Here is a 23,460-nt window from a genome sequence, read left to right on the forward strand (position 1 = left end):
CATTCTCTCTCTCTCCCTCTCTAATCAATATGGATCTGTACTGATCAATCCTAATCTCCTCGCCTAACTAATGCTTTGTCACTCACGTGCTGCTCAGCCTGTTTCATGATCAGGTGCAGGCTGCAGACCAGCAGATGTTAGCGAGACTGAAATCAATGCAGACAGATGTGGTGAAATAAGCTGAAAGGTTTCCCATGAAATGTGTCAGGAGGGAAACGGTTTTCGATGCTTCCTGTTGTTGTTGGGGTATAACAGGGAAAAGCTGCCTCATCTCTCTCTGTACACACACACACACACACACACACAAACACACAAACAGCATGTGGAAGTGTGTGCAACCGTGCTGAGGCTGTCCAGTGAAGTGTGTGTGCTCTCATAGCCATTTGTGCGTGACTTTAAACCGCCTTGCCCAGGTTGCTGCCGGTTCGTCTGTCTGGATAACTGTGTTTTCTGGATAAGTGTGTTTGTGCAAGATGAGTGCAAGTACAGGTGAAGGTGAGTGGGAGGAGGTGCAGTTTTCCTGCTGAGCTGAGTTTGGCAGCGCTCTCTCTTACTTTATAAAAAATGTGGCTATCAGGCCTTCCAACGTACAAGCAAACTAAGTGCATGCATGTGTGTGTTGGCAGAGTTGAAGTAAAGTGTGAGAGGGGGACTGGGGGTGCAGGACGTTGTGCAGAACCAGCAGAACTATTTTTGGGGCATCAACTCCTGCATCACACTCTGACGTGTCCCGACATCCCCTCCCATGTATTCTTTAGTAGCCCAGACTCAAGCTGCTTCCAATCCATTATTAAAAACAGAGGACGGAGAGAGAGGGGGGGGGAGATACAGGAGGAAGTAGGAACAGAGTTGAAAGAAAAGCCATGGGTGGAAATGATAAACAGATTGAAGCGTTGAGTGAAGGATGAGGTTGATGGCGATAGAGACAACGAGAGAGATGATAGGGTAAAGAAAATCCTCAGGCCATCCTGAAAATTAAAGAAATCCAGGATGCAAGAAAGAAAAAAGATGTCAGACTGGGGGAAAAAAAAGGAAGGCCACAGATAGAAAAAGAAAGAAATAAAGCAAGGAAGAAAGAAATGAAGTTAACTTGTTAAAGATTTTCAGGAGCAGGAGCATGCCTCAACCACTCCTCTAATCACCTGGCAAGCCTACTTGTGTGGAGTACCACATGTGGAGTAGCGCCCCATGCTTTAAACAAACATTCGCAACCGAAACCCTATTATGCAGACACACACAAACGGCATAGTTGGAAATGCCGTGTGGAAGCAGTTACGGGGCATCCTGACGGACGACCTCGGTGAGGAGGTGAAGCCTACTTATACCCGGTCAACCCATCCAGCACTGTTTGTCTCCATTCTCTCGATGACAGACTGCGCTTTGTGCCTGCGCTTGATCACATTAATTCAAAACAGACTAATGCTACCTCAAAAAAATAAAACAAAAACCAACTCACCATGGATCCCAAACTACAAATCCCTCCATCCAATTCAGGCGACGACAGTGATTCTTCTCGTCATGTTACTCTCACAGCAGTCAGACCATAGCCAGTCTTCTCACCAAAGACACTTGCATTCTACGCTACATATTCCTCAGCCTCGTGGGCACCCCCATCCAAGCCCATCTATCGAGATCTCACCAACTCTGACTCGATCCCAGGCGTTCTCTCCCCCCACGAGGCCCAGGACCCACAGTGGCGACAGACATAGACGCGGAAGCTAGCTCAATCGCTCTCCTCGTCAGCGACCTCCCTCACAACCAACTCCCGATAGCCCTCTTCGGCGCACTTGACACATGGTTCCATCTCCACATCCAAGTCACAAAACAAACATCAGAGATTGGGCTGTCGCTTGCCTTCAGTGCACCCTAAAGAGGGAAGGCATTTCCTTCAGTCGCTCTGACAATAAAACTATGTTGTTTCAACTTTACTTGGCATCCACCAACACGCCATCCACCGCATCCTCTGATGAGCCTCCTGCACTTCTGGTACCCTCACCTGAGCTACCCACCTCCAGGATTGTCACTTGACATCACAGCACCTCCTCCTGCAGTGCCACAGGCCACAGCCAGCACCATCAGCACCCCCTCACCCCAGCAGGGGCCAGGTCATCTTTCCCCCTGTGCCTGGCTCCCTCAGTGTCTAATTTCTCTCAGCTCATCACATCTTTCTTTTCATCCCTGTGTTCGCAGGTTTCACAAAATACCCACACACACACATACATCCTTACATCCTTTCATCCCATCACCCATTCCTCTACCCTTCTTTCATTCGTACACAGAAACACGGCTCCTGCTACCTCTAATACTTCACCAACAGCCAACACAGCAATCCAAGAGCCTCACCCTGCAAACCTGGGGGGCCCATCTCAGATTAACCAATCATTTCAGCCTCCTCCTCCATTTCCTACTGGTCTATCCTTTTCCCCTCCCTCTCCAACCCCCAAATGTTTTTTCTACATGTAAAAATCTTTTCACCCGAGCCACAGCAATGCCACCCCCACTGGCAGCTTCATCAGTCAATCACCCTTCTCCTGTCCCTCAAGCTTTAATCCAGCAAACTTTCTCTGGTAACTGTAGATCTAGGCCAGCTCCTTCAGCAGTCCCTCACCAATATCAGCCAGCCAAAGGAACTGCAGACTAGCCAAGGCTTACTGCAGCTTAATTCCTGGTCAAAAGAACTCACTCCCACTGAATTCACTCTAGCATTTTCACTCTACTGAGACATAATCTGCCCAAGCGTATCCAGACTGAAGGTCTGAACTCAAAAGACTACCTCTCAGTCATTCTTGACATGGCCTTACGCTTCGGAGGGCCAGGCTTTTAGATCTATCATGTCCTTTTCGCTACCCAGGCAGCAGAGTGTTTACAACAGTTTAACCAGGGGACTTATTGGGGTGCTATGGATTCAAAAATTTACTGCCACATTTTTGCAGCTCATACATCACTCTCCTGTGAGCTATGTGGAGCCCCCTTTCATCCAGTCACAGCATGCACAATCATCACCCCCCTTCGTTCACACCCCTCCTCCTCGTGCAATACCCTGGTATTTACCTGCTTATTTCCCACAGAACCGTCTCCTCCCATCATCCCTAAGCCCATCAATATACATACCATGGATAATGTTCCCATCCCTGAAGGCACTGACAAACAGGGATGGCCAATCCTCTATCAGGGAGGCAGGATGGTGTGCGACAACTTTCATCACCTGGGCTGCTCCCTCTCTAACTGTAGACACTTGCACACCTGCTCTATCTGCAGTGATGCCTATACAAGAAATAGCTGCCCCCACAATCCAACCACACTAGTGGACTGACTAGCAAAGCACTTCAGTACACCGGTCAAGGTACAGGCCCGATCCACTGCTGGACAAAATCACCCTGATAGTGAGTTTGTCAACTTTCTCATAAACGGGTTCACACATGGTTTCCATCCTGACACTTCCCATATTGGTCACATTTCTCCTGGATTGCCACCTTGCCGTGGTGGAGAAGCTTGCGTGTACCAATGATCCCTAGAGCTATGCCGTATGGAGCTTGGCTCCTGGTAGGGTCACCCAAGGCGGATTGGACAAGGAGAGGGGAAGGTTCCAGATGAAGCAAGATCAAACAAAGACCTCAACGGCGGAACTGGCAGGAAGATGTCTCAAGGTCACAACAGCAGTGAAGGCGGATGAAGGCTGCAACAGAGGGTGGTCCCCAATCATCTTGGTTCTCCATGCCATTGGACCCTGGCCACCCCCTGCCAAGGACTGTGTGGTGGCTGCAGATGCATAAGCCACTCCACGTAAAAAGCTGTCACGGGCAAGCATCCTCCCATTTTGCAGCTCCAGGATCAGCCTCTACACCGACCTGGGGCCTCAGAGGGAGGACAGTCATACTCAACCCCGAGTGACTGCCGATGTTGATCTGTCACAAACCTTCAGTCTGCTCTCTCCGAAACTGACACTGTTGACACCTTACTGCTAAAGAGGTCAAAGAGGGATTCAAGATAGGACCATTTCACAATCCACCTTTCCCAGTCATCCGTATCAGCCCTATAGGCACCGCCACTTGGAAATACTCTGGTAAAAAGAGGTTAATCATTGACTTATCTTCTCCTCACGGCACACACGCTCCAAGCAGCAGCGTCATTCCATCTCCAGACTTTTCCATGCAGTATGCAACCATCAACCACACCATCATCCCCATCCGTTTGGCAAGCCACAGCACTTCGCTCTCCAAGGCAGACATAACCAAATCTTTCAAAGTCTTGCCCATTCATCTAGACTTCTGGTGTTTCTTTGGAGTTTTCTGGAAAGGAGTTTATTACTTTGCCACACACCTCACCTTCAGCTGTAGAAGCAGCCCTAAGATCTTTGACTCTCTCTTAAATGCCTTATGTTGGATCCTCACCAAAAACCACAGACTCCCTTATGTTCTCCACCTTCTCAATTTCCTCGTAGTCACCCCTCCATGCCACGGGCTTTCTACCCTTACCAAAACCTTCTCAGAACCTGGCGTCCAACTTTCCAAAGAGAAAACCTCAGGGCCTCACACCTCAATAGTGTTTTCAGGTATCTCCCTGGACTCTTATCTCCTTCCACGCATCTCTGGCCCCTGAGAAAATACAGCACGTCACAATGCTTCTGTCGAACTATCTGCTAGCAGACAGATGCACAAAGCGGCAACTGCTAGCCCTTCTCAGGCACCTCAACTATGCTTTACACATAATCCCCCAAGGGAAACCCTTCCTATCAAACCTTCTAACAAAAGCAGCAGCCATCCCCTCTCTCCACAACCAGTCACGCTAGATGGAAACGTGTCTCTGGCAACAATTCTTGTTTTCCTGGAATGACATTTCTTTATTCTGGATATCAGGATATATTCTTTATTTTATTTAATGACTATGTCACTAAATCCAACGACATTCAACTTTATACTGATACTGGTCCTTCCATAGGCTTCGGCGAATACTACGGCGGGACATGGTTTGCTTCCAAGTGGCCCCCAGAGTTAATTTCTCTTGACCCACAGTCCATTTCCCCCTCGTCCACACTAGATTAGCTGTACGCCATCATAATAGCTGCAATTCCTTGGGGGCATGAATGGCCTAGGAAGTTTATACTCATCCACTCAGACAACACCATAGTAGTAGAGATCATAAACAGAGGTCGATCTTGTTCTCCAGTAATTATGCAGTTCCTATGCAGACTCGCGTTAATATCTGTCTAACACCAGTTCCTCCACCGTGCAGCTCACATCCCTGGGCACCACAACTGCAATTGTCTTGCTTCTCTTTTCAGAAATTCACAAACTTGGTCCCAGAATCAGATATCCACCCCATATCAGTCCCAACATTTTCAGCCACCATATTCAACTAGCTCCTTAGGAATCAGGAACACTTTGATATTTCATTTCATGTACTTGCATACATGAAATGAAATACCGTTTCCCCCAGCCCACAGCAGTGCTACACAAAGAAAAAAAACACATATCCAAAAACTACAAGAACACACATATCCAAACTACCAAAAAAAAAAAAAAAAAAATCACTGTCCAAGAGAACAAACGCCAGCCAGGATGACTGTCGGAACTGCCGGTCTGCATGGGCTAGCAGTTAGCTTAGCCTGCCCCACTTCCGTGTCCTGTCAGACCACCCTTGGTGTTTCCTCTTCAGGTGCAGCTCCGGGCAGGGCCGTGGTCCTTGGGCCAACTGGACACAACAGACCAGGCTCTCTCAGCCGGTCCAAAAGTAGCTCTCCTAGCCAGACTCCATCGACACACCTCCCCACGCTCCACATGACAACACTAAAAACACAGTCAATGCTAGGCAAGGTCGCCGCCAGACTGCCATCGGTGTTATCAGAACTGCCAGTCTGCATGGGTTAGCAGTTAGCTTAGCCTGCCCCACTTCCGTGTCCTGTCAGACTGCCTTTGGTGTTTCCTCTTCAGGAGCAGCTCCAGAAAGGGCCGTGGTCCCTGGGCCCACAGGGCGCAGCAGACCAAGCTCTTCCAGCCATCAAACGAAGACACAAACTTAGATGCAGATGTGGACAAAGACACTACATGAATGGTACTGGTTGAGGCCGCTGCAAACGTAAGTTCACGCCACCATCTTCCCACACAGGTATTGGGTGAGGCTGCTGCAAACGTGAGTTCACGCCACCATCTTAACTGGTCAACCTTTCAAATGCTTCGCAAGAAGCCATCCATAACAGCTCTGCCCTGCGCACACTCCCAGCCTACCTAACTGGCTGGAAATGTTTCAAGGCATCTCGCCATCTACCAACTGTCCTTTCCCTCACTATCATGTCTACCTGCAATTTTACCATCCACGCTCATTCCATTCTAAAAATCCACTCCTCCACCATCCAGACTTACTTGTCGGGAATCAACTTTTTCTTCAAACTGGTCACCAGCAACCACTGCCCTGATATCTCCTATTCCCAAGTGTCCATGCTTCTGAAAGGCTTACGAAAACAAGAACCTGCCCTCTCTGCAAAACGCTCGCCGCTCATATCCAATCTTCCCAGCCTCTGCATCCGTTCACTACAATCAGGCTACTCATCTCCCTCAGTCAACCCAACCTTAGAATCCACGTTCTGGTTGGCCTTGTTCGGCTTCCTACAGAGCTTTGAATTTGCTCCAACTTCTTCTACCTATAATTCATCTCTTCATCCCAGTTTGTCAGACATCACTATTCACATTCCTGACTCTAACATTCACCCTCAGGAGAAGTAAAACCAACCAATTAGTAGCTTCATTTCCCATCTAAATATTCCTTCTAGACTCCTACCTAGGCCTATACGAGCCACCACCTAAATAAGCAGCATACCTGGAATGGACAAACGCCTTACCTCAAGACCCACTCTTTCTTACTGAAACTGGGAAAATGGCCACAAGATCTGGTTTAACAAGCATTTCCAACAAATTATTTGCATCTCCAGCATATCTCCACAACACTACTCTATCCATTCCTTTCAAATTGGAGCGGCTTCCACAGCCGCCAGACCGGGCATCTCAGATCAAACAATTCAAGTTCTTAGTCACTGGTCATCTCAGGCCTATCATTCTTACATCCGCAATAATCTCAATGACCTCCATCAAGCCCATGCTCACCTCAGCTCCATTTTTTGGGGATCCACAGTCGGCTTGGGAAAACCACCTGAGACTGAACCCCCACTCTGAGTCTCCTTCTCCCTGTATGTCAAGATGTCCCACACTGGCCTAATCAGACAACCTCCACATCCATCCTCACCCTCACTTCCATCATTCATCCCCATCATCCAATACTTCCTCTCCTCATTAAAACTGTAAACTCACATTATTGTGGTATGATCCTTGCTAGTGAAAGAAAGTAGAAGTCAGTTCCATCAGTATGGAGGTGGAGGTGTAAGGAAGTGTCTGTAATGGGCCTGATGTCTATTCATCTGTTCAGTCTGTTGCTTTATTAAGGTTTTCTTTACCTACAGCACACAAGGCGGGGCCTGACCACTGGCAGCATGATTGATGGGGACAGCAGCAAGTCACAGACAGTCCTTCACACAGTGCTGCACATGCTAAATGTGTTTAATAACATTAGTCCCACCTCCTCAGCAATCTGGCTAGCATTTGTTCTCTGCACGCAGTCCAGTTTGAGGAATATCGTTTAAACAATCTGTCATAATTATAGGTGTGTGTGTGTGTGTTTACTGTGCTGTTTTGCCACAGTGTGATGCTCTTTACCTACAACATAGCAGAAGCCGAGTCAGAACTTAGCAGCAAGAGACAGATGACAGTAGATATTTATCTTCAGTGTTTACATTCATCATCTCAACAGCACACGGCACAAGGTGCTTCACTACATACAAGCTGTGTGTGTGTGTGTGTGTGCGCACACACACTTAAATGTGCATGAGTGCATTTGTGTGAAGGTTTGATTGAAGCATTAAGAGGAACTTTGTAAACTTTGAATATGTAATGCACAAATAATAAATTAGTCAATTTACTTCCCCATAAGAATGAAGTACTAAATCAAACACTTCACATGCTGGCAAACAGACATAATAATAAAAAGGGCTGCAAAGGGGAAAAACTCCTCCCAGCAAGTCATCAGCAAGTTTTAAGCCCAGTTAGGATTTTCTGCACACGTGAAGTTTTCCATGAACCAACAAGCCAACAGCACAGCATCAGTGGCTGTAATGCTAAAAGACTTCAAGTTTAGTCTTCTTTTAATCCAACAGTAAAAAGGGCCTGGCTTTCTCCACCTAACACATATCCCCTGCACCCCTACCCCCCCCGGTCTCACCTCAAATAAAGGCGGGGTGTCAAGAGACGTTTGGCATTTCGCAGCTGGCTCCGTGTGTGTCGCTTCCCATTTAACAAAGTAGTAATTAAAGTGTGTGTGTGTGTGTGTGTGTGTAAGTAGCTGTGCTGGCTAAAGCCGGTGTGAGAGGACATAAAAGGAATAGCGGCGCAGCCCAAAACTCCCGCCCGCTAAAGCCGTAATTAACTCCATGACATGTGCCCCCCCCCCACCCTCACCCCCTCTTTCTGAGGTTCTCCATTTGTAGAGAGGGAAGCATGTGGATTAAACAGACCAACATTACGCCCCAGTCATTGGATGAGCGGCAGGAAAGAGAGAGAGAAAAAGAGAGTGGGAATTGGGGGAATTACGGAGGGAGGTACAGGCGGCGGTGGCGGCATCCCCCCCCCCCCCCATCTCGTCGGCAGCCGTGCTGAACCGGACCTGACAGCTATTCAATTTTCCCAAAGCTAAATCTAATCTGCAGCCGTCTCCCCCTCGTTGACACACTGTTACACCGCAACGCCAAAGCCATCACCAAGCCTTGGCAGCAGATTGGCACCGTCACACATACTTCCCCTTCCGCTAATTTACACACACACACACACACACACACACACACACATTTCCCCACCACACTGCACAAAATCATCCTTATTGAGAAGACATACAGGGAAAAGCTGGAGTCTAAAGATGACTCGGGAATTAAACAAAAGTTCCAAATAAAGGCACAATTGACGGTTTTTGACTAGAAATGTTTAATTTTTCACAGACCCGAGGAGCTGTGTGCGACTGCCCCGACTCTCCAGGCCATACACAGGCTAGTTAAAGCTACTGTAATCTCGTGGGCTAGCAACCTAAAACATGGTCTATCAGTGGCTCACAAATCTACATGGGCTCTGTGGGAGAATCATGGAGGAGCAACACTTTGTTAAAAAGGATCCTCTGTTCCTTTTTGATGGCTTGTATAATGGCTCATATTGCACGGGAATGCACCGGGACTTGGTATCACAGCAAAATGCATGTGTGCAAAACAGCCATGCACGGCCGAATCCATTCACATTAACCTAATTCTGAAATCTGTTTCCTCACCAAAAGCAACACAGATAACCACACAACAACAACACGGATATTTCTGCAGAGGAGAATTTGCATGACGACTGCCGACACAAAATCCTGCATCACTTTCAGCATTAATCTGTTTTCAACAGGGATGACAAAACCGTTAAATCAGCTGATAATGGTGAAGTCGTCAAGCAAGTTAAACGGAATGGGTCAAATTACATTAAAAAAAATTCACATGCTAGATCAAATTAAAAGTTAAAGAAGTATTAACTGGTTGAAAATATAATAATATTTAATCAATTGAATTTATATTTTCGTCCTCAGTAAGCACGCCATTCTTGCACCATTGTCAGCCAAATATGCAATTAATTAAAAATCTAATTGAAAACTGAAATGCATAATCATATGCACTTCAAAATTAGACAATTAGTCATGCTCTTAAATCTAGTTAGTGTGACTAAAATGCATATTCATTAGCAACATAAATCTCTCACAAAAACAGCAACATGAAGCTGTGTCAAATAAAAAAGTGATAATAAATACACCCACCGGCCGGGCTTCAAGTCTCTCTGAGCATCCTCTAGAAGCAGTAAAATCATCCTTCAGCAAAACAAATCTATATTCTGATCGAAATGTGTTGTAAACACTACATCAACACATTTCTGTATCAGAAATGTGTTGAGCCGGAGTCACATGAAGAGCTCTCAGAACCACTTTTTATATCTGTGATGATAAAAGCGCTGAGCAATAATTCAATATCACCGTTCCTCATCTTTCAATTGTCGCATTGCGAGGAACTCTGCATATTGTCATATCATGAGATCATACAGAATTTTGTTGTTTAAATTAATGAAAACTAGAAGCTGCCGCCTAAAGTTTCTCACAAGGTGTGAAATAGTGGATGGAGTTTCATTTGCTTTGCTTTGATATTGCACTGTACATAACAGTTCAATGTGGTGAACCTCCGTTGGATTCTTAAACCTGGTACGTTGCACAAGTATGTGTGTGTGTGTGTGTGTGTATATATATATATATATATATATATATATATATTATATTTCTATATAGCGGGGGGGGGTTACACCGTCTCTGGTGTACAACCAACCATTACAGTCCCTCCCTCATTGGTTGTAATGTCCCTGATGTTTCTTTTCAAATGTTTCCTGTCCTCCCATTGGTTGCTGTGCACCGTAACTAGGGGCGTGGTACAAAGCAACATAGCGTTTATTCACTGGGGTTTTTTCTTTGTTGTATAGCCAACTTGGCAAACAGGCTTGTACTGCTATAAATTAAAGTTTTTTTCCTACACATACACACACACACACGCATGCACACACACATTTTATAATTACTATATATGTATCATGATAATCATAATATTTTATTAATTAGCACTGCCCAGCACTAGCTGATAATTTGACTTCATGTGAATGAGTGTCAATACTCTCGGCAGTGCGCACATCAATACACAGTGATCAGAACTCCCTTTCATAGCCTTGTGTTACAAGGACTTTTAATTTATTATTTCTCAACTGTCCTTCAATGTTTACTTTTTCTTTTTTGCCTTTGATTTCATAAATTTATTGCATTTGCTGACCATTTTATCTGTTTGTTTGTTTTTTGGGGGGGGTCAGTTTCTTAACCCCATAGTACAGTGTGCTTTGTGATTGTGTTTTCAAAAACGCGGTATCACTACATATGGTTGATTATGGTATTAGTATTAGTTATTCTAACAATGACAGCAGTAGGAGTTTAAGCAGCGTTCCAAACAGATTCTTTCATGTTCTTGTCTTTTCCACCCCTCATTCTTCTCCTCCTCCTCACCTCTTCCCTATTGACCCTTTGCACGTGACGTCACGTCCCACTCGCGGGGAATATGAACGCCATGACGGACGGCAGGAAGTGATAGACCGGGAAATTCAAAAGCGAACAACAAAAACAAACAAAATATTGCGACGGACGAGTAGCTATTATAGTTTAAATTGAAGTGCTGGCTACCAATAGTCAAGAGTAATGTTGTGGAGTTGTCCTGTGAAGTGAGTCACCTTGTAGGACGGCACAAAGAGTGATATGCGGAGAAGCTAGCAATAGCAGGGTTAGCTACCGACCCGTACCTTCTTCCTACCGATGTGTTCATGGATCTAGCAAAAATCGTCCAGTCTGCCCGAGTTCAATCCACACGATCTGTACCACTATGTTACCAACGGAGTGTCCCCATACACAGGTGCTGACCTAAAAGCATACAAAAGTCTGGATGCTGACCAGTTCTTTGTAGCTGGTTGGGTTACAGAATATATATAATATATATATTTTATATATTTTAACCAAAAATTATGCATTTTTAATTTAATTAACACATTTCATATGAAGAGGGAAATATTTTTGCTCATAAGAACAATAAAAGTCTGAGATTTAGTATGTGATATTTTATAAGTGTTACCTTAATGAATGTGAGAAATGGTCAGAGTGGACATGAGAAAATGATTGTAATATAACAAAAACAGCTAAAAATATACAAATTGTATATTTATTATCTAATTGTATTTGGCTTCATGCTTACCAGTAACTTGAATCAGTGGCTTCAGACACTGAAAACATTACTGACAGTTTTATTATGCCTCCTTGTCCCCTTTGAATGTTGTGGACTAAAACTTAACACTTTCTATGGAATGACCCAAATGCTAGCTAGATGGCAAGACTGTGTAACCTACTATGAAATGGCGAGGGAAGTATGAGCTGCTTTTGGTTACAGTCGATTTGAGTTTTGATGGCATCCTAGGGGAAACAGGTTAAAAACATACACAGCTGGCTAGCTAGCTATGTCTTACCTTTGCCATTATGAGGTACATCCCCCTGCTGTGAGCGTAGCACCGCGATTCTGTAACCCAACCAGCTACAAAGAACTGGTCAGCATCCAGACTTTTGTAGGCTTTTAGGTCAGCACCTGTGTGTGTATGGAGACACTCCGTTGGTAACATAGTGGTACAGATCGTGTGGATTGAACTTGGGCAGACTGGACTGTTTTGCTAGATCCGTGAACACGTCGGTAGGAAGAAGGTATGGGTCGCTAGCTAACCCTGCTATCGCTAGCTAACCCCGCTATCGCTAGCTTCTCCACATATCGCTCTTTGTGCCGTCCTATAAGGTGACTCACTTCACAGGACAACTCCACAACATTACTCTGACTATTGGTAGCCATCACTTCAATTTAAACTGTAATAGCTACTCATCCTTCGCAATATTTTGTTTGTTTTTGTTGTTCGCTTTTGAATTTCCCGGTCTATCACTTCCTGCCGTCCGTCGTGGCGCAGGCTCCCTCGTCACGTGATAATTGTGACGTGTCTGCAAAGGGTGAATACCGTGAAGCCAGAGGAGCTTCTCTCTGAGCCGGTATGCTCCGTGTCCCTTGCTGGGCTGCGAGTTTGCGGTCAGTCACGTTGGTGTAAAGCCTCGCTAAGCATCTCGACAATAAACAAGGAAAGTATGACACTGTTCTATACCGGCAATCACATGTTCATCGATCATACTGTCCATGCATGCTGCACGCACACACACACAATGTGCACGCAAATGTTCAGGCTCACAAATGCAGACCCTCCTCCTCCTCCTCGCACCGACAAATCGATTCTAACATACTCTTGTCAATTACACCATCGCCTGCTCTTTCTGTGTGTGTGTGTGTGTGTGTGTGTGTGTGTGTGTGTGTGTGTGTGTGTGTGTGTGTGTGTGTGTGGTAACTGTGCACACTTATTGCATACATTCATACAGGCCAGCTCTGTGCACGATGAAAGAGGGGGAGAAGAGAAGAAGAGCGGGTCTGGTCAGTTTCAGACACGGTGATGTCGCACACTGATGACCTGCCACGGCTTCACCTATCACCACCTGAGCCTTCAAGTTACCCCAGCACGGCACCACGTCCATGTACTCCACTTCCAAGAAGCCATAAAGCAGAGGCGAAAACTGTCCTAGCCAGAAATACACACAAACACTCACACTCACTCATACACACACACACACAACCGGGGAGTCATCATTGCTTTTTCAAAGACAGGTGCTCAATGATACATGAAATTAAAGATCTGAGGAGAATAGCGCTGCAGAGCGGTGAAAACACACATTCACACAGAGCTAATTCCAACCAGCAGTAGGAGACGTTTCATGTCTCTAAAACACAATCCCCCGGTCCGTCCGTCGTGTGTGTGCGGGCGTGTTTGTGTGTGTGTGTGTTCATCTGGATGTGTGTTCACACAGAATGGCCACAGTGCACTGCCAACAGTTGATTTGAATAACAAACTGAAGAGCTTATTGATCAGGAGGATCCCTTTTTCTCTTTCGCACACACACACATGCATGCACACACGCACACACACACTGAGCAGTATATCCTGGTTGATCCTTTGCCTGCGGTAACCTTGAAACAGGATCTGTTTCCTATGTATGGAGGAAGTGGGTTGGAGGAAGTTGGGGAGGGGGGGGCAAAGGTCAAAGGTTCAGTGGGAAAGGACATAATGAAGGACAAAATGAAGGAGATTTGGCAAAGCCGGCTCACTGTACACAAATAACGGCTGGAAAGTAAATGATTAAATAAAAAGGCGAGGGCGTCCGGGTGGCGTGGCGGTCTATTCCGTTGCCTACCAACACGGGGATCGACGGTTCAAATCCCCGTGTTACCTCCGGCTTGGTCGGGCATCCCTACAGACACAACTGGCCGTGTCTGCGGGTGGGAAGCCGGATGTGGGTATGTGTCCTGGTTGCCACACTAGCGCCTCCTCTGGTCGATCCTCACACATGCTACATCCCCCTGATAAAACTCCTCACTGTCAGGTGGCAAGAAGTGGCTGGCGACTTCACATGTATGGGAGGAGGCATGTGGTAGTGCGCAGCCCTCCCCAGATCAGCAGAAGGGGGTGGAGCAGCAACTGGGACGGCTTGGAGGAGTGGGGTAATTGGCCGAATAAAATTGGGGATATATATATATATATATATATATATGTATAAAAGGGGGGAGAAGATAAATTAAGGAAGAGCAAAGAGAATCTCTATCATACATATATATTTTTTTAATTTTCTAGTCATTATTAACATTTTGTCAGCCTCTTTCCCAACAAGTCCATTTGTACCACTGCAGCTGAGGATTGTGTGATGTCTGCACAGACTGAACATGAGTTCCTTATTACCGGTGGAAAGTATTTTCATGTAAGATGCATCCGAACTAGCATTTGTATTACCGCAACGATGGACATGACTACAAGAAGGAACAAAAATTATCTTTAAAAATAACTGATAATATTTCATATATATCTGAGCAGAGCACAAAGCCTTGATAAACACAAGAATAAACACAACTCAAGGTAGATTATAGCACTGAAAAAATGTCCATTTCAGATGTATATTTTGAAACGTTTTCTATATTTTTCAACCTGAAAAACTTCAGCCTGACGGTACACAACTCCTCCAACAAGACCTCCACCGACAAATAACGCACTACAGCGCTCCTGCCTCAGTCAACACACAGCAGCCATGTGTGTGACATTTCCAGGAGATTTCTGCTATGCTGGGGTCAGAGAGATAATCGGGGAGAGAGATCGAGTCCATCTGTCCCCCAGCCCAAGGGAAACACACACACACACACACACGTCTGTTCTCCTCGGTGCCATCCTCTTCTCTTTCTAAGACGGTGCATGTGCCTCATTCTTCTTGCCCATTTAAAAGCATATGTGCCCCCGGGGCATCTGTGGTCCCTTCCTGTGTCTTCTCTGAATAGAGCGGCGAGTTGTACGCTGGACACACACGTCACACTACAGGAGAAGATGACCAGAAAATAACCTAAGTGTGTGCGGGTTTTGGGGTGTGTATGTATTTAAGGACGCCTCTTGTTCACGCGTGGATGACGTGTGAGATTACTTTCTGAATGCCGGCGAGTGGGCACAGCGACTAGCACCGTACTTGCCAAGACACGAGACGGCAGATTTTTTTTTTTTCACAAAGAGGTCTCTGAGTCTTTTCTTTGCTCAATTAACCCTGCGGCCCTCATTTGCATTTCATAAAGAGGTCGCCGCTCCGCGGGAGGGTTATCTCAGTTTTGGAGGCAGCAAAAGACGAGAAGAAGGGGGAGGGGGCAGTTTTTATCCTGTCAGAGAGATAACGCCACTCCTCCGCCTTATCGAGGGCTGATGAAATCCACCCTCTCGGTGTGAACGCGGGTGCATGCAGCTGTGCGGGCTTGCACGGTTAGCGTGTTGTGTGTGTCTGTGTATGTTTTTGAGTATGTGTATAAAATGTGTGCGTTCCTCTGCAAGTTTTTGTGCCCATGTGTGTGTGTGTGTCTGCACGCCTGTGCACATGTTTGTGCACGTGTAGGGTGCGTGTCAGTGATGGACACGGGACCCGGTTATTAGGAGGAGCGCTCTCAGATGGGGCCGGGGTGACACCTAACAGCGGTGTGCTTGCGATTTAGTCGCAATACTGCAGCCTCGCTTCACACACTGGCTCCAGTGCGATTCTGCTGCACTATCCAGAGCCTCTCTGTGGCAGCGGGAGCCTTAACGTCTGGCCCTACACACAGCATTATGCCCGTCCAGCCACCACTTTAAGGTTACAGCGACCAGCCCGCCTTGCCCACCGACTGTCCATTAACCAATTATAACCTGCACCTCATCAGCTGAGCCTGCATTAGGGAATATTAACATTCCATCACACTTCCATTCTACAGCGTTGCCACAAAGTTGAGTGGGGGGGGGGGCTGCAGACTGCAACGGGGAACGGAAAGAGGTATGGGGAGGTGTTGGAAATGTGAGAAATGTTTAGTTGCTTAGCAATAAACGATAATGCTTTTGTAAGTGTGTGTTTATGAGTGTGGTTTGTATGTGCACATTGCACCTACCCTGCCTGTCTGTGTGTCCCTAACATGGTTGTGTGTGTACGTGTGCAAGTGTGTGTTTGTGCCTATCCGTGTGTGTGTGTGCATGTGTCAATCTCTACTACGGGTGGCGGAGAAAAGGACCTCCATTTGCGAGGCACACGTTGTGAACAAGCTTTTAAAATCTGCGCCCACCTTCCCGTCGGCTGCGTGCATTACCGACTCTCGAGTGGCTGAAAGGCACAAGTTCTGTAGTCTGAGCGAGGGAAAACGACATTTCCCTCGCTCAGACTGCAGAACAATCCACAACCTCCTCCACACCCGCCATCTCTTTCACTTCATGAGCTGAGGACTTAAATTTCAGTTCTTAAAAGGCTCTCGAAAACACATTTTAGGTTTTTCGCTAAACTGTAGTTTGCCCCAACAATATCACACACCACTTCCAAAACCCCTTGGCAATACTCCAGCACGTGGGACGGACATGAAAATACAAAGCCTGTCTATCGAGTGGACTTGTCCAAAGTTTAGTCATGTGGATATTTCACAAGCCAGGACAACCAGGTTTTCGTTACTGAGAGCTGCCGGAATTCTGAAGACCACGAATGTCGTTTTTTATTGTGATGCACAAAGTTTGTGTCCGACAGAAAGCTGCTCACCTTTTGCAGCAGCTGGGAGCCAGAGTATTTTGCCGAGATGGATTTCATCTCTCCTCCGAACGCTGAGGCCCACAGCTTCACCCTGCATAGCGTAACACACACACATACATATACACACACACACACACACAAACTATGAATTATGCATTAAAAATATTACACATAGCATGAATACACTTGGCCATTAAAACACTTAAAAAGCTCCTCAGATTGCTTCAATGTTTGCCAACTTTTTTGCCATTTAAGTGATTTCTAGAACCACACAGAAAATGACTAGTCAACAATAAAACAATCATTTTAAAACTAACAAAAATGTGTAAATAATAGTTGAGAAGAAAAACATTTTTATATGTTTACAGACAAGACGGTGGGAAGAAGAAAATGTATGATTTAAAAAAACACATAGCACAGCAGGTCATCTTACAGCGGTTTGTGTAATACTGCATTTGTGACTACATCATCCATGTCATGTAACATTTGCTTTGAATGACAGATTTTATTTTTTAGGAGTTTGTTAAATCCTATGTGGCAGCACTTTACACAGCATTTACCGTACTCCGTCCATACTCACACAGATGGGGGGATGCTGGGATGCTGGATGCTGTGGTGGGAGCCTCCCACCCCGGTCACCCGCGTGCTCCCTGTGGAGCAGAGGAGGAGCAGGCACACGCACCACACACGGGGAAACACGGAGCTCCGGTCCATCACGACAAACCTCCCTGTGGCTGCCTGTGTGTGTGTGTGGGGAGGGGGGGGGGGTCTTAATAAAATCCCAGAATATCAGTTGAAAAAAAAACTTGGAAAAAATCCAAAATGACTGAAAGTGACAAACTAATAAATCATGTTCACGTTGTCTCTCTCCTCATCCTTCACCGTGATGAACGGGAACCAAACACGGTGCCCGCTGCGTCCCAAGCCCGGTGCGGACTTCTCCAAAGTGCGGCGGAGCGGAGGAAGGACTGGTCTCAGCTGCCCGGCTTTAAAGTCGACTCCTGCAAGAGAGCCAGAGTGCTGAGAAACGCTCCGTTCCTCTCACCGCCAGAGAAACAGACTGAGAGGAGGAGGAGGAGAGGAGAACACAAACCAACATGGGAAGGAACGGAGATGTGAGGGCGATCATAAAACGATGCGGCGTACCGAGAGCACGCCTCTTTGAGTGATGTGATGAGACTCTCTCTCTCTCTGCCCCCCTCTCTCTCGTTCTCTCCATCCCTCTTCCTCTCCCCCCTCTCTCTCGCTGCCCCCCCCTCGCTCTCTCCCAGGATCTGAGGATAGGTTATACTGAGGATGCCGTTATTGTTGTTGTCGAATTACGGCACATTCCTCTGACCTGCCCCATCCGCTGCATCGTGGCTGTAATACGTGTCTATAACAGCTCGCCTTTAGCTTTCGTGTCAGATCAAGTCATGCAGTGTATGCCGGGCTCACCGAAGCAGGAATTAATGCAAAAACGCTGATGAAAATCCACTGAGAGCCACATAGAGAGAGAGGGGAGAATTGGGGAAGGTAGAGACCAGATGAAATGTCATTTGTGTTGCATAAAAAATGACAGTTACTAAACACTTTGCAGGGATGTGCTACTGACAGTGTGTGGACTTCTGCTTTGCGTAAGGGGCTGTTGGTAATCGCAAGGTCTGGACCCCGTGTGATGGATCCAGTTTCACACCAGAAGAGGATAGAGGCAGAGTAAACAGCAGCTGTACACAGGCTATACTGCAGGGGGTGTGTATAACAGATTACGGTACCGTGTTAACTTTGGGGGCGAGTGAAAAAGGGTGGCGGGGAGAGCACAGTCATAAAACCTGGTGTGTTTTAGTTAATTAGTCTTATGCGAACATTATTCAACACATCCCATCCTTTAACGCGCCCACTCACAGACCTTCTCTCTCGCCTCACCTGCACGCATACACCCCTGTGCCTCGCTACGTCAGATATAGGCAGCCAGCATGGCGTGCCAAAAGTATGCAGGTTTTCTTTGCAACCAGTCACTACACCAGGTGATTTGGCCAATCGGCACCAAGAGCCGATCACACGGCGTGCCAATGTCAGCTCTTCTTACATGGTGCTACCGCATGGCAGATGCAATGCATGGAGAATGGATCGCCAAGTAAACCGAGTCACCCCCCCCCACCCCCACCCCCCCATCATCTCCTTCAAGTCACACCACCAGTGTTTTTCAGACGGCGACTGGCCTCTTTCTCATTCACCTACAAAAGGGGAAAAAAATTGGCTGTGGTGGTCGTAGAGATTTTTCTTTCCTGAATGTGAATTTTCATCCTCAAGGCTAAAATTCTCCCATGACGATCCCCCGTGTAGCATCTTTTGTGTACATGGATATCACCGAGAGCAGCAGGCCGTTTAACTCGACAGGTCTGTCAAGGTACTGAGTTACAGTCAGCAAAGTTACATGGAAGCAAATCAAGACTTGCGTAAAGGGGCAACCTGGGGAGAGAGGAGTAAAAAAAAAAAAATCACTTTGTAGTGTTAACTGAGGAAAGTCCTGGGTGTATTCAACACATCTCTGGTGTATAACATCTATAACCCTATAATAATTACACCAGTACCCCATACCGACTGTGCAAGAGTAGAGCGAGCTATGGTTTGCTAAAGAGAGCGAAAACAGACAGTCAGTCAACGGTGAGCTAAACACCTATAGGACCATGTATACAGGAAGGTTATATTCATGGTAGCAAAGTGATAAGACAGATAGCTAGACAGACAGACAGACAGACAGACAGAAAGACAGATGTATATACACATATACATATACATACATAGAGAGCTAAGCGTGTCACGCTCCCCATCCTTTGAACACACACACAAGCACAGATACAGATCCCGGGGGGGGGTGTATCAGAGGGGACCCTCCAACTTTTGAATACATGAAGTTGTCCCCCCCAATAAATTATTTCTAAATAAATTGTGCAGTTGAAATATGTATTTAATAGAAGCCGACTCCACTTTTGAAATAATTCATAAACACAACACTTTCTGAAGGTTGTGTTCACGCCCCCCCCCCCCCATGTACCCTGCTCAGTGGTCTGAACCGTTGCATATACTAAACTAAAGTAGGAATTCGGGAAATGAAGTAAACGGTTTACTTCATCCTGATACACTTGCTCTCTATTGAACTACATATGTTCGCCAGATTCCACCTCTGTAGCGCCTCCGTAGCACGTCAGTCGTGTTCAGCGAGTCCCGTGGCAGTGGCTAGTGTGACTGGTGACTGCTAGCGCAGGCTAGTCCCGTGACAGATGCCTTGTAAGTAGTTTTGTTCTAACAGAGATAAAGTTTACCCATCAACGGAATAAAAGGTGTAAAAACATAACCAGACTGTGTTTACCGCCTCACGTGACTTAACGTATCACCAGCCAGATCCATATTTAAGCTAGCTTTCTAGCTAATGTTACACAGATCATACCTGTAAAACTTCCAGCAATAGCCCGGGCGTGTACTTGTTTGAACAGCGTAGCGGCACCCGGCCTTTACTAAAGACAGGCCGTTATTTGAGTCGGGCATCTATATTGTAGTTGTGTTCATTTAAACATTTGGAGACTGATTACAGTGTCAAATATTCTATGTTTAAAGTGGATGTGGAGGCGCTATAACTTACATGGTAATGATCGTTTAAGCTAACATTAATGGCTGTGTCTGTTACAGCAGATAGGATATACACTGGTGATATTATTGATGTCCCCTGCATAAAATACTCGAGAAAATTCCAAGTTTGTGGTCCCCCCCTGAAATTGTAATGAGATCTGCGCGCACGCACACACCCACACACACATCATCATCATCAGCGGTCACTCAGAGTCAAGTATGACTGCCCTCCCTCTGGGTCCTCAGGTGGGCATAGAGGCCGATCCTGGAGCTGCATAATGGGACGACACCTGCACGCTGCACGTGACAGCTTTTTACATGGAGAGGCTGATGCTCCTGCAGCCACCACGCGATCCTTGGCAGGGGGTGGCCAGAGTACAATGGCGTGGAGAACCAAGATGATTGGGGACCACCCTCTGTTGCAGCCTTCATCCACCTTCACTGCTGTTGTGACCTGGAGACATCTTCCACCAGTTCCATCATTGAGGTCTTTGTTGGATCTTGCGTCATCTGGAACCTCGCCCTTGACCTATCCGCCTTGGGTGACCCCACCAGGAGCCAAGCTCTGGACGGCATAGCTCTTGGGATCATTGGTGCACGCAAGCTTCTCCACCATGGCAAGGTGGCGAGCCAGAAGACACACACACACACACACACACACAAACATACTAAGAGGAGCATTAGCCATGCACATCCAAGGCATTAACAACCCACTCCTCCTCCTCCTCTTCACACATCCCTCAAGTGTCTTTTGTTGCCTCCGAACTCTCCCTCAGCATCCCTCCTTACTGTGTGGGAGTGGTTTCCATGTTTTGGAGGGCAGAGTGTTCCCATTCTGGTGGTAACTGGAGTCCATCAGATGCACAGAAACTGAAGACTACTGGAAACATGCTGTGGTATCTGTGCTAATGGAGCGCCTCATTCTCGCTCCAACAAAGACGGCATAACTACCATCAAAGTGACATACAGGACCCTACACAGTGACATTGCAAAAACAGTCACACAGAAATATCTCAACATCTTGTTTGAAGAGTCTACTCATCAAGAACTGACTATGGAAGATTATTTAGCATTATTTAAGCATATTTATCTTAAGTTATCAAAGTTATTTCATCTTCAAATGAGCATTTTTTTGAAGTAAGAAAGCTTTTTGTAAAGAACTGCTTTAAGCGGTTTTGTCTCATAATTGTGACTTAACTAGTTATGCTTCAGACTAGATGGATTATCTTAAAATCAGTATCATTTAACTTTTTTTGGTTTGAGGATTTTCTTACTTCAGTGTGCTAAATTTTGTCTCAATTTTTTTTTTAAATAAATTTCTTTCTAGTTTTACCCCTTATCCCACCTGATTAACCCAAAGGCATATGGCCGGAACTCTTGTCGAGTAACTCCCCTGGCGCACATTTCCACAGGAAGGAGATAGTCGTAACACTAGCTTCCTTCAAACTCGTGTCGGCTACTCTCGCTATTTTACACGCTGAAGCCTCGCATGGATTGCATTACCTTCAGGCCACGAGGGAGACGTAGGGAGAATGCTTTCGGTTGCTTGGCCACAAGCGCCCGGATGGGCCAGAGGGGTCGCTGGAGAACGACAAGTCCCCAAACACTACACCGATCTACACCCACTATCCCTTGGGTAAGGGTGACCTAATGAACGCGTTACCCCGTGGACGCTCCGGCCATGACCGGTTACGGTGAGTCTGGGATACGAACCTCCCAGCCACATGACGGGTGGATTGCAAGAATAGCAGTTTATTCCGCTCGGCCATCAGAGCGGCTGATTTTGTCTCAATTTTGACATGGCATTTCTGTAGTGATGTGTATAAGGGGTGCTCCTTTCGCCGACCCGCTACCCTCAGGCTGGGTGGTCATGCTTGGGTCAGTCTAGCAGCATCATACTACAATCGTACCATTTTGGTGTTTTTCCAAATAGGAATTTTCCAACTGGTTGGCAATGCTGTTGTGTAAGATACAGATGCAAACAGTTACTTCATAAACATGGCCATCTTTCTGTTGGTGCTGTCCCTGGTTTGACTGAGCTCATTGTCTGTAGAACTAGTAGCAGCTCCTGAGCATCCAACATCAACCCTGCATACCATTCACAGAATGGAGGATCAGAGGAGAGTGGGGGAAACGGGAAGCGGCATTACTGTAACCAGATGTTGACATCTTTAAAACGTTCAGCTTGCTGCATTGGAGCATTTTTTCCATCTCATCCAGTAAAATGTATGTGTTCGCTTGGTGTAACATCAGATATCTACTGCTCAGTGAAATAATTCATGAATTCCTTTTACAGTGCATGACATGCTTTTGCGGGCATGTACTTTTCATGGTGTGTTTAACTAAGAGAACTGCGATGTAAACTAGAAGTCACAACTAACAACACTGCCCATTAAAGTCTACTAGACCTCTGTGTTGCCTTCAAGCACCACTTGAAAGCTCGAGCAGCAGCCATTTTGAATCACTGTTAACAGCAGTTTTGGACCCACAGATAAAGATGTCTGTTTTGATGTAAGTAAACTCTCAGATTAAAACTGATCTTTGGCGGTCCGCGGTGGTGTAGCGGTCTAAGCATCGGCTTTGTGTCGATGCAGTTGCCCACTGGGGACTGGGGTTTGCGCCCCGGTCTCGTAAGATCCGACTATGGCCGGACTCGGTGAAGCAGCAATAACTGGCAATGCTGTCTTCGGGAGGGGGGCGGAGTCGGCTTGGGGTTCATCACATGAATGCGTCTGTGTGTGTGTCAGAAAAAGCAGTGGTTTGGCCTGGATTCACCTCGTCACGGAAGTGGCGAGGCGTCTCCTTCGAGACTACTGGCCGGAGAGATGCAGTTGGCGAACGCATGCAGTACGAGGGTGGGCGTTTGAACTAAAATAGGGATCGATTGGCCACTAAATTGGGAGAAAAAAGGAAAAACCAGAAATAATATTAAAAAAAAAAAAAACACTGACCTTTGGATATGTAAAGAGTTTCAATCTTTTTTTGGGGGGGGAATCCCCCCCCCCTTTTTCTTCCCAG

At 46.3% G+C, this 23,460-nt stretch overlaps 1 protein-coding gene across 1 annotated transcript in view; it reads right to left on the reverse strand.

Moving 5' to 3' along the window:
- cacna2d3a (calcium channel, voltage-dependent, alpha 2/delta subunit 3a) overlaps positions 1–23,076 on the reverse strand; it is a gene marked incomplete at its 5' end in the record, with an annotated part of 292,319 nt that extends 269,243 nt beyond the window's left edge. Inside the window, 3 exons of the mRNA XM_056272874.1 lie at positions 16,843–16,924; positions 17,414–17,516; positions 23,049–23,076. Coding sequence (XP_056128849.1) covers positions 16,843–16,924; positions 17,414–17,516; positions 23,049–23,076 — 213 coding nt within the window. The remainder of the gene's footprint in view (positions 1–16,842; positions 16,925–17,413; positions 17,517–23,048) is intronic.
- Positions 23,077–23,460: the final 384 nt, after the last annotated feature.

Source organism: Lampris incognitus, chromosome 2 (genome assembly GCF_029633865.1).
Source record: "Lampris incognitus isolate fLamInc1 chromosome 2, fLamInc1.hap2, whole genome shotgun sequence".
In the NCBI taxonomy this organism is placed as follows: domain Eukaryota; kingdom Metazoa; phylum Chordata; class Actinopteri; order Lampriformes; family Lampridae; genus Lampris; species Lampris incognitus.